This window comes from Oryctolagus cuniculus, chromosome 2 (genome assembly GCF_964237555.1).
Source record: "Oryctolagus cuniculus chromosome 2, mOryCun1.1, whole genome shotgun sequence".
Taxonomy (NCBI): Eukaryota; Metazoa; Chordata; class Mammalia; order Lagomorpha; family Leporidae; genus Oryctolagus; species Oryctolagus cuniculus.
In genome coordinates, this window is record NC_091433.1 from 177,747,534 (window position 1) to 177,761,648 (window position 14,115).

General features: G+C 57.8%; 1 protein-coding gene across 4 annotated transcripts in view; it reads left to right on the forward strand.

The window, feature by feature from the left end:
- ADCY3 (adenylate cyclase 3) overlaps positions 1-14,115 on the forward strand; it is an 83,161-nt gene that overhangs the window by 41,617 nt on the left and 27,429 nt on the right. For all 4 annotated transcript variants that reach the window (XM_051843203.2, XM_051843204.2, XM_051843206.2 and 1 more), the window contains exon 3: positions 744-893. In XM_051843203.2, the coding sequence (XP_051699163.2) occupies positions 744-893 (150 nt within the window). The remainder of the gene's footprint in view (positions 1-743; positions 894-14,115) is intronic.

Consider the following 14,115-nt stretch of genomic DNA (forward strand, 5'->3'; position numbering starts at 1 on the left):
GCCGCTACGGCCGGCACACTGCGCGGATCCAAAGCCAGGTGCTTCCTCCTGGTCTCCCATGTGGGTGCAGGTCCCAAGCACTTGGGCCATCCTCCACTGCCTTCCCGGGCCACAGCAGAGAGCTGGACTGGAAGAGGAACAACCGGCACAGAATCCGGCACCGCAACCGGGACTAGAACCAGGGGTGCTGGCGCCGCAGGTGGAGGATTAGCCTAGTGAGCCGCGGCGCCAGCCATGGCTTCAGTTCTTATGGAACCTGGATACGGGTCCCGGCCAGCCCCTTGCCTGCTTGCAGCTGGGGTTGGTCCCTTGTGATGTCCCAGACATCTGCAGCTTTTAGGATCTCATGCCCCTAACTGTTGGGACCTGGGATTCGTACCCCGCCCCGTAATGAGTCAGCACAGCACCCACAAGCACCCAGTGCTGGATGAGCAAATGGGTGAATGAACGCATGGGTAGCTGAGGGCCTGAAGCAGGAGGCCTGCATTCTGGCCCTGCAGTCCCCCCTGCCACCCAGGCCACGAGCTGTCCGCTTTGAAAGGCCTCACCCATCCCTAGTTCACAGGGCAGGATCCACTACGGGAGCCCAAATACCCCATCAAGGTTAGAGGCTCTGCTGGGCTCCCTCGGGACTCCCTCTGGGCGCCGGACGTCTCGGTTGATCGTGCCCCTGCCTGCCCCTCTCCTCCATCCCTGCACCTGAAGATGTGCCTCACCACTGTCCTCTCCTCTGCTCCCTGCAGATCCTGGCCAACATCTTCCTCTACCTGTGCGTCATCGTCGTGGGCGTCATGTCCTACTACATGGCCGACCGCAAGCAGCGCAAGGCCTTCCTGGAGGCCCGCCAGTCGCTGGAGGTGAAGATGAACCTGGAGGAGCAGAGCCAGCAGCAGGTGAGGCTGGGGTCTCAGGTGGCCTTGGACCCGGAGCTCGGGTTCAGGGTCTTGGGGGCGGGGCATGGACTTGCAGTGTGACCTGCTGGGCTCCTCTGTGCAGCCCCTCTCCTAAGTCTCCTGCTGGGCCGGCATCGCAGCTCCTCCCTCCTCCTCTCTCTCTTTCCTACAATGTAAAACTCTTCAGTTTAAAGAAACCCATTGCCCCAGCATCCAGCGGCCTCCCTGTGTGCTGTCCTCGGGTGACGCCCGTCTCCCTGCCTTGCCACTCTCCGCCACTCTGGCTGGTGGCACTGCCGGCTGGCGCCGTGCACCCACGGTGCGCTCAGAGCAGGGGTGGAGCCTCTGCAGCACAGGATCCCGCCGTGGCCTCACCGCCTCCACCCCGGGGAGCTGCTCCCTGGTCCCGGTTGTCCGTGCAGATGGACGAGCAGCCCCGTCCCAGGGACCCCACTATTCACGTCCATCCATTGGGAGAAGGGCCTGGCCGTGCCTGCCCTTGCTTTCCCGGCCCCACCCCCCCAAGTCCAGTCCGTGGCATAGCCCTGCTCTGGCCCCCCTGGGCCTCGGGGGTCTAAATAGGTTCTCCCTCGAGTCAGCTCGCGCACCTGCTGGAGCCTTCCAGAAACGGCACCCACCAGCTGCCTGCTGTCCCTTGGCTGACCCCTTTGAAAACAAGCTCGTCGGGTTGGAAACTCTGGAAGCGTGTCCTCTTGTGTCTGCCCTGGATTCAGAGCCGCCGGCACTCAGGCAGCAGGTCTTAGTGTGGGGGGCCCACTGTCCGGCCTTAGCATCCTCGAGTCCAGACGGTGCCAGGTGGAGGCGCAGGGAGGTGGGTGCCTGGTGGGTCCCAGCCTCCTTTGCCCTGGAGGAGGTTTTTCTCTCTCTGGTTTAGTGAGATCTAGACGCTTCGGAGCTGGGCCTCGGCCCCAACTCTTTCAGAAGGCAGGGTTGCAAGGAGGGTTTCCCTGGCCTCTCTCGTGATGGAGGTCCAGCCTCTCTGGCCGGCCCCCGTCCCCTGTGCCCTGTGCCCTCTGATGGGCGTCTTGGCACTCGGGCCATGGCCACACCACTCTGGGTTCTCCATGCTGCAGAAAAGCGCGTGTCAGCCCTTCACCAGGCTGGGAGCCTATTTCTATGGCCACGGCTTCTGTGCGCTTCCAGTGCGTCGGTCTGTCCGCCTTCTCCATCTCAGCTCGTGCCATCCAGGCCATGTTAAAGCATGGGGAGTGGTGCATGGCGGAGGGAGGCCTCCCGGTGAGGGGGGACCCACCCTGGGCCTCTGATTCTCTGCCTAGACACTTGAAACGAGCTATCCCAAAGTTTCACTCTCCTCGTCAGCAAAGTAGAAGTTTTGACGTTTGTCTCGTGGGTTCCCTGAGGGTCGGGTAAGAACACAGAGACTCGAGTCCTAACCTGTAGACCTCGAAGTGGCTATGGGCAGGCTGAGGCGCCTGGCGCTGGGGACCCCCATTCTAAGGGCCAGGGCCATGTGTTCCCTCTGGGCAGGGTCAGCACAGGGAGCCTGGACGGCCGAGGGGGTCATCCCTGGGTGTCCTAGGAGTGCAGAGCCCCACGGAGCAGCTGGAGGGCGTGGGCAGCCTGCCCGGCCATGTGCACCAGCAGAGCAGACATCTCCCCGGGGTGAGAGGTCCAGGGTCTGTGGAAGGAGGGGCCAGAGTGGGGAAGGGGCTCTGACGTGCACCCCAGCGAGGCTCGGCAGGTGCCTGTCAGTGGAGTGACTTGTCGAACCCGGCTCGATCATTTGTTTGAATTTATTTGAGAGGCAGGGAAACAGCAGCTGGCAACAGCCGGGACTGGGCCAGGCCAAAGCCGAGGGCCGGGAACTCAATCCGTGTGTCCTGTGTGGGTGACAGGAACCCGGTTAGCTGAGCCAGCACCGCTGCCTCCCAGGGGCTGCACTAGCAGGGAGCTGGAGCCGGGGCTTGAACCCAGGTCTTTCGATGCGGGTTGCAGATGCCTTAGCCGCCAGGCCCGCAGCCTCGCCCAGCGCTGTTCTGGGAGCAGCCTGGGCTGGTTGGGTCACCTCCTGGCCCCGGGTTCCCTGAGAGTGACTGTTTGGCGTGTGCGGCCTCTGGAGACGCAGAGGCACCGTGCGCAGCCGGGAAGCTGGGGTCCCGTTGCCTGTGACTTTAGCTTGCTGGGGATTCCTCTGTGTCCTTGCCGAGTTTCGGTGTCGTGGTTATGCCAGGCTCCGGGAGTGACTAGAGAAGGGCTCGCTGCTTCCAGTCCCTGGAGAAGTTCGGGGGTTCCTTCCCTCGGGTTGCTGGAATGTTTAGAACTTGTTCGTGTTGTCCCGCGGCTCTGCGGTGAGCGTGAGGGGGAGGACTCGGCTCCCGCCGTGGCCGCGAGGTTGTCACACTGTGTATTTCTTTTTGTGGGTGTTTTGGGGACTTTTTTTTTTCTTCCTTAGAAGCTCAACCATTTAATCCAAATGTTCAAACTTTTGGCATAACAGTGTTAATACTTTGTGCTTTTTATCATCTGTCAAACTTGTAGTGATGTTCCCTTCTTTCAGTACTGATCATAGTAATTTGTTCCTCCTATTTTTAAAATTATTTTTCTTTTTTAAAAATTATTTATTTACTTGAACTGCAGGGGACAGAGAGAGGGAGAGAAAGAGACAGAACCAGAGAGAGAGGGAGAAGGAGAGATCTTCCATCTGCTGGTTCAATCCCAGCTGGGGCTGGGCCAGTCTGAAACCAGGAGCCAGGAGTGGGTGGCAGGGACCCAAGCACTCGAGCCATCATCTGGGGCTTCGCACGTGTGTTAGCAGGGAGCTAGGTTGGAAGCTGAGCAGCTGGGATTCGAACCTGCACTGCCGTGTGGGATGTAGACGCTCCAAGTGGCAGCTTAACCCACCGTGCCGCCATGCCCGCCCCGAGAACGGAAGTTTCCTGCAGTCCTAGAGGTCGTGAAGTCCAAGGCTGCTGCTGGCCTTTGGCCTGGTGGGGGCCTCCCCGGTGCATCCAGGTGGTGTCTCCTGTGGCCCCTGTCAAAGGGGCCTTAATCCCACTGTGGAGGGAGCAGTGCCTGTGGCCCGAGCCCCTCCTGAGGGCGCCTCTTACAGCCGTCACCTCAGCAACCCCGAGCTTTGGAGGGCTCGCTCTCTGCAGAGGCGGAATTCCAGGCTCTGAGCCCTGTCACCCCCAGCCCCGCCCGGCTTCCACCACGCCTGTGGGCGCGCCAGCCTCGGCTCTGCTGTTGCTCTTCTCAGGAACCCCTGCATTTCCCTCTGGTTGCTTTTAGAGTCCTCCTCCCCCTCCCCCACCCCCTCCCCTCCTCCCCCTCCGCCTCCCCTCTTCCCCCTCCTCCTTGCCCCCTCCTCCTCCTCCCACTTCCCTCCCTCTTCTTCCCCCCACCCCCGCCCTGATTTATTTAATTATATGAAAGGGAGAGAGAGAGCTGTCGGTGGCTCCACGTGGTGTGGTCTTGTGGCTGATGTTGGGAAGGGACAACCCGGGGGACCCAGAGCAGGTGTGAAGGGCTGAAGGCCGGGTTCAGTCTGAGAACCGGTTTGTTTCTGGTCTGTGCCTGTTCTCAGGAAATAAGTCTTCAGGGGTTGTGAGGGAAAGGCCGCCCTCGAAGCCGTCTCTGGCCCTGTGGCTGTGCGTGCTCGGCGCCTCGCCCACCGGGGCTGCCCAGGGCAAGTGGCGTCCTGCAGTCGGGCTCCCTGATCGTGGCTCTCGGTCCTCCGGGTCTTGGAGCCGGTGCTGCGGGGGCCCGGGAGCCCTCGCCTGCCCGTGTTGCTGCAGCCCTAACTCCCTGCCTCCTGGCTCGCCTAAATGTCTTTACGCACTGAGACCTTGGCCCCTCAAGTCCTGGGTACCTTGGTGGCTTCCCGTTGCCTGCAGGGAGCTGAGCGTTGCGTTCTGGTTGTTTCGCTTTGTATTTTATCCAACCTTTGTGGTTCTTGGCCGAAGGGCTGGTTTCTGACGTAAGCTCTGCTAAAATACCAACAAGCAAAAGTGGGGCATTGGAATGTTTTACTTTTCGAGTAGTTAAAAGTGCGCACGGTGTGACATTCTGGAAGTATACAAGAGAGTATACCAGGAAAAAGAAGCCATTCCCCGCCTGTGTCTCCCAGCCCTCGGGCTCCCTGTGCCTTGCACGGCCACTGCTATCTTTCTCCTCTGTCTTCCCAGCGAGTTCCGTTCAGTTCCAGATGTGGACGTGCCCCTGGCACACACACACACACACACACACACACACACTCTAGCCCATCCACTGTTCCGCCCTTGACCTTCCCACCCTCTGTCTCAGCATTCTAAGCCCACACGGCATCGCCTCGCCCTTGCTGAAGGCTGTGTTGTAGTTCCTGGTGCATAAGCAGCGTCAGTCATTTCTCTCCTCCTCTGGCTCTGTGATAGTCACCCTCACAGGGGCAGGCATTTGCACCCCACGTCTGAGTGCCCAGGTTGGAGTCCCAGTTCCACTCCTGGTCCCAGCTTCCTACTTACGCGGACCCAAGAGGCAGCTGGTGACGGCCCAAGTACACGGGTCCCTGCCACCCACGTGGGAGACCTGGATGGAGTTCCAGCCTCCTGTTGTGGCCGGCTGAGCCCTGACCGTTGCAGGCACTTGTACACTAAGTCATCAAATGAGAGGTCCTGCTCCATCAAGCGCTCGCTCGCTCTCTCTCTCTCTCTCTCTCTCTCTCAGACTGTGTCTGTTCTGCTTTTCAAATAAATTAAAAATATATATATCTTATAGGGCTACCATGTCCACACGTGTGTAAGTGCATCTGAAGAATGAAAGTCTAGGCCGGCGCCGCGGCTCAATAGGCTAATCCTCCGCCTAGCGGCGCCGGCACACCGGGTTCTAGTCCCGGTCGGGGCGCCGGATTCTGTCCCGGTTGCCCCTCTTCCAGGCCAGCCCTCTGCTGTGGCCAGGGAGTGCAGTGGAGGATGGCCCAAGTGCTTGGGCCCTGCACCCCATGGGAGACCAGGAAAAGCACCTGGCTCCTGGCTCCTGCCATCGGATCAGCGCAGTGCGCCGGCCGCAGCGGCCATTGGAGGGTGAACCAATGGCAAAAGGAAGACCTTTCTCTCTGTCTCTCTCTCTCACTGTCCACTCTGCCTGTCAAAAAAAAAAGAAAAAAAAGAAAAAAAAGAAAAAAAAAAGAAGAATGAAAGTCTAGGAGTAGAACTGCTGGATCGAAGGACATAGGCACTTAGGAAATTATTTGTGTGTGTGCATTGATTTTATGGTAAAATATTAATAGCCAAAACCCGCCAGTTTAACCGTGTCCAAGTGTACGGGCCAGCGGCCGTCAGGGCGTTCGTGGTGCTGTGCCATCGCCAGCGCCGTTTCCAGGACAGTTTTGCCCTCCCCAGCAGAAGCTGCGCCCGCGCGGCCATCACTGCCCATCCCCCAGCCTGCGATAACCACTGCCCCACATCCTGTCTCCCGGATTTGCCTGTTGGGCGCTTTGTCAGGTGCTTCGTGTCCTTTGAGTCTGGTCCCTTAGCATCTCGTCGCCCAGGTTGGAAGCCCCTCCCCGTGTGTTTGTCCCGCCATCCCGCTCTCTTTGGAGGTGTGCGTCGTTCCCAGCTCTGGCTGTGGACCCTGCTGTGTGAACACGGGTGTCCAGTGTCTGTGTGCGTCCCTGCCCAGGAGAGGATCTGTCGTGTCCTCTGTAGCTCTGCGTCTGAGTTTGTGAAGAAGCAGCCTGTGTTTTTAACGCCGGAGAGCACTGGCGGATGGTGTCTCGTAGGGCTTGAGGCAGCGTCCCCCGCTCCCGGCCCTGAACGAGGGTGCACTGGCACCGCTTCTTCTGTTCATCTAGGAAATGCTTCCTGGCTTCGGAACCCGGGAAGCTGCTCCAAGGATTCCTGGCTGAAACCCTAGCGCCAGGGAGCAGCTCCGAGGCACAGGGCGAACACCTCGGCTCCTTGCTGCCTTTCCCGCCTGTGGTTCGAGTCACAGCCAGGTAAAGGCGAGCTTGGAAGTTGCTTTTCTTTCTAGCGTGGATTGTCTGATGCTTGGTAAAAATAGACAAAATATAAAGAAAACCATACTGGTGGAGGCTTTCTTTTTTGAAAGCCAGCGTCCTAACCAGCCTGACCCCTGATTCCTGCGTGGTGCAGTGCTAACATAGCAGTTATGGAGCAGGTGCGTGGTTCTCTGTGGAGGGGATGAAGACATTAGGGGGCTAGCAGGGGAGGTGGTGTTTGCATAATGTTGTGAACGCACCAAACCCTGTGCCTTTAAGGAGTTAATTTTCTTGCATGAATTTCGCTTCAATAAAAAAAAAAAAAAACCTTAATGCAAACCTGGAAGCCCATCTCTTACCTACCTCCTCTTGATAGGGGGAAGTTGGCAAGCAGTTAGCTCTGTCCAGGTGGGCAGGGACTTTAGATGGTCCTGCTCTGTAACTTTACCCCTTCACCTGTCAAACTGTCAATCGAATATGTCCACATCCCAGGATGCACCTGTGTTTCACCCAGGGCCAGGAAGGAGGAGACACCCCATAACCGCATGGGAATGAAATCCACATGGGGGTAAAAGTCCCAGACAGCTTTGCGCGTGTGAAGACCCCACCCCAGGTGCTTATTCAGTTAAGGCGCCACCCCCACCTCATAGGAGAGACTGAAGAGGGGGCTCTTTGGCCCCTGACCATGCTTGGGGATGCTTCTCAGCCATCCTCTCTCTTGCCCTCCTCTCGGGCAGCGCTGTGGCCTGCTCCTAACACACCGCTCCTGTGTGAAAGAGTGTCTCTCTCTCCAAAGAATCCTGTTCTCTCTTGCGCACTATACTGTGCCTCCTTTTTGAAGTCTTACGGGGGAGGGAGCAGGAGAACAAGAACGTGGACTAAAGATCAAGGTCCCTCGGCCCATGCCACCATGATTCTTCCTAATTCTTTTTATTACTTTTTAAAGATTTATTTATTTATTTAAAAGTCAGAGTTAGAGAGGGAAAGACAGAATCATCCATCCACTGGTTCACTCCCCAAATGGCCACAATGACTGTGGCTGGGCCAGGTGAAACCAGGAGCCAAGAGCGTCTTCCTGGTCTCCCACGTGGGTGCAGGGGCCCAAGGACGTGGCCATCCTCCAGTGCTTTCCCGGGTGCATCAGCAGGCGTCACATTGGAAATGGAGCAGCCGGGACGTGAACCAGCATGCATATGGGAGGCCAGCATCACAGGCGGCAGCTTTACCAGCTAAACCACGTGGCTGCCCCCACGTTGTTTGAGCTTTTTAGATTCAGCGTAGTTGATAGATTCATTTCTGAGAATATAACGACATTCCCTTCCTCTCCCTTTCCCCCTTCACTCTCACTTTGATTCTTTTTTTTTTATTTTTTTTTTATTTTTTATTTTATTTTTTTTTTATTTTATTTATTTTTTTTTTTTTGACAGGCAGAGTGGACAGTGAGAGAGAGAGACAGAGAGAGAAAGGTCTTCCTTTGCCGCTGGTTCACCCTCCAATGGCCGCCGCTGCAGCCGGCGCACCGCGCTGATCCTGGCAGGAGCCAGGAGCCAGGTGCTTTTCCTGGTCTCCCATGGGGTGCAGGGCCCAAGCACCTGGGCCATCCTCCACTGCACTCCCTGGCCATAGCAGAGAGCTGGCCTGGAAGAGGGGCAACCGGGACAGAATCCGGCGCCCCAACCGGGACTAGAACCCGGTGTGCCGGCGCCGCAAGGTGGAGGATTAGCCTATTGAGCCACGGCGCCGGCTTCACTTTGATTCTTATGGGAAGTAAATGTATTATTCATCATGGAGCCAGGACATAACAGACACTCAAACTGTCATCATATTACAGTTAGTGGACAAAACTTTGAAGATATAAATATAGAAGACACCACCCAATCCTCCCATAATCTGGGATTTTCTTTTTAAAATACATTTTTAAAATAAATGCAGGGTTTCTTTTAAAGATTTATTTATTGATTTGAAAGACAGAGTTACAGAGAGAGAGAGAGAGAGAGAGATCTTCCATCTGCTGGTTCACTCCCCAAATGGCAGCAAGAGCTGGGGCTGGGCCAGGCTGAAGCCAGGAGCCTGGAACTCCATCCGGATCTCCCATGTGGGTGCAGGGGCCCAAGCACTCGGGCCATAACCTGCTGCTTTCTCAGGCACATTGGCAGGGAGCTGGATCAGAGGTTCGGCAGGCAGAACTCTAGCCGGCGCCCGTGTGGGATGCTGGCATTGCAGGTGGCAGCTTGACGCACTGTGCCGCAACGCCGGCCCCAAATGCAGCGTTAGAAGTTGGCTACTTGGCTAGAAAAGGCTTTCAGATTTGCTTGATTTTTTCATCTTTTTTTTCTTGAAATTCGTGCAACATGGAGCTTAACCATTTAAAAGCCTACAGTTTGGTACATGTACAGTGCCTACAACTGTCACCTCTGGGTAGTTCCAAGTCATGGGCAATCCTCCCTGGCCACGCTGGAGTTTCAGAACCACACAGAGAAGCACCTGCTGGGCGGGAGCGCCCCGAGCCTTCCTGGTGAGGACAGACGGCCCAGCGCCTGGCACCCGCACGCTGTCCTGTGCCTCTCCCCTCCCTGCGACCCACCCTGGGTCTGTGACCGGCCCCAGAGGCCGTCTCGGACCTGGGATTTGCAGCCAGTGCCTGGCGTTCTCACTTCTCCCCATGTGACCTTGGCCCTTGTCCGCCCTGGTCTCCACTTGCATCCTCTGGCGTGAGATGCTGGGGAAGTCAGGGCAAGGAAGGGGGCAGCCGGGAGTCCAGAACCCGCGAAGCCTCTTGGTGCAGTCCCACCCTGGGGAGACTGCGGAGGGGTGCTGCCCGGGGCCCCATGTCCTGGGCTGAGGCGGTGAGGGGCCTGGGCGCTACCTCCAGGAGCACCCGTGATGCATCCTTGCAGCCCAGCCCAGCACAGGGCGAGTGGCAGAGGGCACTTTCCTGTTGTGCAAGGCCCTGGTGAGGGTGAAAACGAGAGAACGCAAGGGGAACCCTTTGGGTGAGGGCTGCTGAGAGGCCTCGGAGGAGGGGCCCGAGGCTGCGTGGGCGTGGCTCCGAAGCTGTGTGGGCGTGGCTCCAGTGTAAAGCACCCTTAGCCGTCAGAGCCGCCCTCCGTATGCCCACACACGTGCTTGATGCCTGCAGAAATTTGCGATGTTGTACCCCTGCAGAGGGGCCTCTCTGCAGAGCGCATGCGCAGCGTCTGTGTCTCCGTCTCACCTCTCATGCTGTCAGCGCGCATTTATCTTGTTCCCTGAACTGCGTGGGAGTGTGCGGTAGAAGTTAGTGCCTGCCCAGGGCTGTGTGGCCTCTTTCTGGTCAGTGTCCCCTCTGGGCCTCCTCTTCCGCCGTACCCACGATGAGATGGAGGCCAGGCCCCCACCCAGGCCTCTGCCTCTCTTCTCAGCACAGCTGCCCCGGGCAATTGTCCTGCTGCCAGCCACAGCCACGGTCCCCTGCGGAGGAGCAGAGCAGTCCCAGGGTGGCAGGGTGGGTGTGTCAGCTTGATGGATGATGTTGGGGGGGGAGAGGGTGCTGGGTACTGAAAAGGGTGCTGGATTTCAGCAGCTTTATTGCTTTTCTTTTTCTTTTTTAAAAACTTTATTTATTTGAAAGAGTTACAAAGAAGCAGAGGCAGAGAGAGAGAGAGATCTTCTATCCGCTGGTTCACTCCCCAGATGGCCACAATGACCAGAGTTGAGCCGATCTGAAACCAGGAGCCAGGAGCTTCTTCCAGGTCTCCCATGTGGGTGCAGGGGCCCAAGCAATTGGGCCATCTTCTACTGCTTTCCAGGCCACAGCAGAGAGCTGGATTGGAAGTGGAGCAGCTGGGACTAGAACCAGCACCCATATGTGATGCCAGCACTGCAGGCTGTGGCTCTACCCACTATACCATGGTACTGGCCCCTCTTTTCTTTTTTAAAGATTTATTCCAAAGGCAGAGTTACAGAGAGAAAGACACAGATCTTCCAAATACTGGTTCATTCCCCAAATGGCCACAGTAGCCAGAGCTGGGCCAGGCCAAAGTCAGGATCCTGGAACTCCATACAGGTCTCCCGTGTGGGTACAGGGGCCTAAACATTCGGTTCATCTGCTGCTGCTTTCCCAGGTGCATTAGCAGGGGAGCTGAATTGGAGTAGAGTAGCTAGGACTCAGCCGGTGCCCATGTGGAGAGCTGGCGCTGCAGGCAGCGACTTAACCCACTGCACCACAGCGCCGGCCCCACTGTTGCTGCTTTCACCTGTCTCCAGCTCCTCTGTGGGGAGGGGAATGGGCCTGGCCCCCTCCAAGGCCTCATGGGTTTGGTGCTCTCTGAGTGCAACCCTGGCGCATCTCTGACCTTGTCGGTGGTCTGTGGCAGAACCTGGAGCTGGGCTGTCTGGCAGACTTCCAGCCCCTGGGCTCTGTGGGCGTGCTGGGGTAGCGCCACAGGCCCAGGGGAAAGAACCAGAGTTGTTTGTCACTGTTCCCTTGTGACCATGCTGCAGAGTTTAGTTGGGGACCTCAGAGGTTGCTAGGCACCCCAGCTGCCACCTGGCAACAGTAGTCATCCAGAAAAATGCACCTAAAACACACCTGTTGCCGGGTACAAGCTCTAGAGTTGGAAGCCTTTCCCGGGTCGGTGCTGTGGCGCAGTAGGTTAATCCTCCAGCTGCAGCGCTGGGATCCCATATGGACACCGGTTCTAGTCCCGGCTGCTGCTCTTCCCATCCAGCTCTCTGCTGTGGCCTGGGACAGCAGTGGAGGATGGCCCTGGCGCTTGGTCCCCTGCACCTGCTTGGGAGACCTGGAAGAAGCTCCTGGCTCCTGGCTCCTGCTTTGGATTGGCTCAGTGTCAGCCATTGCAGCCATCTGAGTGAACCAGCAGATGGAAGACCTCTCTCTCTCTCTCTCTGTCTTTTCTTCTCATTGTCTATAACTCTACCTCTCAAATAAATAAAATCTTTAAAAACTAGAAAGAAAAAAAGAAAGCCTTTCGCCATCACAGGCCCAGACTCAGTGCGGGGGGGGGGGGGGGGGAGGGTGTGGCTGAGGCAGGATTCGGGCCCCTCCCTTCCTCAGATCACACCTGTGGCCCCCTTTGGGGAGGCAGGGGCTGCCCTTGGGCTCTGCTTGTTGAAGGGGAGGAAGCTGCAGCCAGGGAGAGCCTAGGTCACAGACTGGTGAGCTATTGCCTGTCCTCATGCCCCCTGCGGAGTGTGGCTTGGGGGGCCACTGGGGGTTCCCTTCCCCTGTTGGGGTGCACAGACACATACTGCCTCACACGCCTCTCTTCCTGCTTGATCCCGTGCCCAAGGTCCCCTGTGACAAGGGATGGCATTTCTTCACGCCATGCCCTTTCTCTGAGTGGGTGACCTTGTGCCCTTGAGCAGGTCTCAGGGGAGGGATGTGCAGATGCCACATGAGTCAGGCCTCCCCTGGGGGCAGGGCTGGGGCTCAGCTCACTGCTGATTGAGAAGCTGTTGCTGCAGCTCGCTTCCTGGTCTCTCCCCTCAGACCTTGGCCAACCCTGCTTATATCATGAGGACAAGACATGGAGAAATTGTAGCCTGGGCCCGTGTTCGGGGGAGGTCACGTGAAGAGAGGGAGTTGGGACAGAGAGGCCGGTTGCTTCTTGGCCTGGGATTGGGCTTCCCTTGTCAACTCCAACGTGCCCACTGTTTTCAGACCCCGGTGAGGTAGGGAGCCACTAAACACAGGGAGAGTAGATGAGGATAGGATGGAAGGGGATTGAGGAGGTGAGGCTGGGATGGAGAGGGGAGGGGAGAGGGGAGGGGTGAGGCTGGGATGGAGAGGGGTGTGGGTGAGGTTGGATAGAGAGGGGTTGAAGAAGTGAGGCTGGGATGAAGAGGATTGGAGGTGAGGTTGGATAGAGAAGGGTTGAGGAGCTGAGGCTGGGATGGAGAGGGTTTGAGAAGGTGAGGCTGTGATATAGATGGGAGGGGTGAGGCTGGGATAGAGAGGGGAGGGGTGAGGCTGGGATGGAGAGGGTTTGAGAAGGTGAGGCTGTGATATAGATGGGAGGGGTGAGGCTGGGATGGAGAGGGGAGGGGTGAGGCTGGGATAGAGAAGGGTTGAGGAGCTGAGGCTGGGATGGAGAGGGTTTGAGAAGGTGAGGCTGCGATATAGATGGGAGGGGTGAGGCTGGGATGGAGAGGGGAGGGGTGAGGCTGGGATAGAGAAGGGTTGGGGAGCTGAGGCTGGGATGGACAGGGGTTGAGAAGGTGAGGCTGCGATATAGATGGGAGGGGTGAGGCTGGGATAGAGAGGGGAGGGGTGAGGCTGGGATGGAGAAGGGTTGAGGAGGTGAGGCTGGGATGGACAGGGGTTGAGGAGGTGAGGCTGGGATGGAGAGGGGAAGGGTGAGGCTGGGATGGAGAGGGGTTGAGGAGGTGAGGCTGGGATGGAGAGGGGTAGAGCTGTGTTTCCACTCCTGCTCACTGTCATTGCCCAGTTTAGTGTCACCAGCACCCAGCACAGGTGTGTCAAAGCCACGTCACACCTGCCAGGGGCCACAGAGACACGCCCCCACCCCAGCTCAGCCTGGAAACACTCCCAGATGGGCCGCGGATGTGTGGTTTTTATTGAGCCGGGGAGGCCTCTCGGGCACAGGGAAGCCAGGAGGTGGGGTCCCGTGATGTGAAGCAGTGGTTAGTGCTCTCTCGGTCTGCCCCCTACCTCTCCGGTGTCACAGAACGTTCGGCACACTGACATCCGGGGATTAGCACGACAGCCCGTGCTTTAGATCTGCAGGTGAGCAGCTCCCCGTGTGCGGGTCCCGGGGCCGTGGTGAGCTCCTGGTGGGAGTGGGAGGGCAGCGCTGCCGGTGACCCCCGCACTGGCTGGGTGGCTTCCTGCGGGGCCCCGGCCACTCTGGCAGCTCGTGTACTCTGGCTGCGTCCTCGGCAGCATTTTCTCTCCAGACTCTTACAGAGGCTGCTGCCTGTGGCCAGTGTTGTGCACCCCACGTTTATCTGGTTGTCAGAAGGAGTTTAAAAGATTTAAAAGATTAATTTAATTATTAAAAGATTTATTTAATTATTTGAAAGGCAGAGTTACAGAGGTGGGGAGAGGGGGAAAGAGAGAGAGGGAGAGAGGGAGGGAGGGAGGGGGAGGGAGAGAGGGAGAGAGAGGTTTTCATCTGCTGGTTCACTCCCCAAATGGCTGCAATGGCCAGAGCTGGGCCGATCTGGAGCCAGGAGCCAGCAGCCTCTTCCGGGTCTCCCACTTGGATGCAGAAGCCTGAGCACTTGGGCCACTTTCCACTGCTT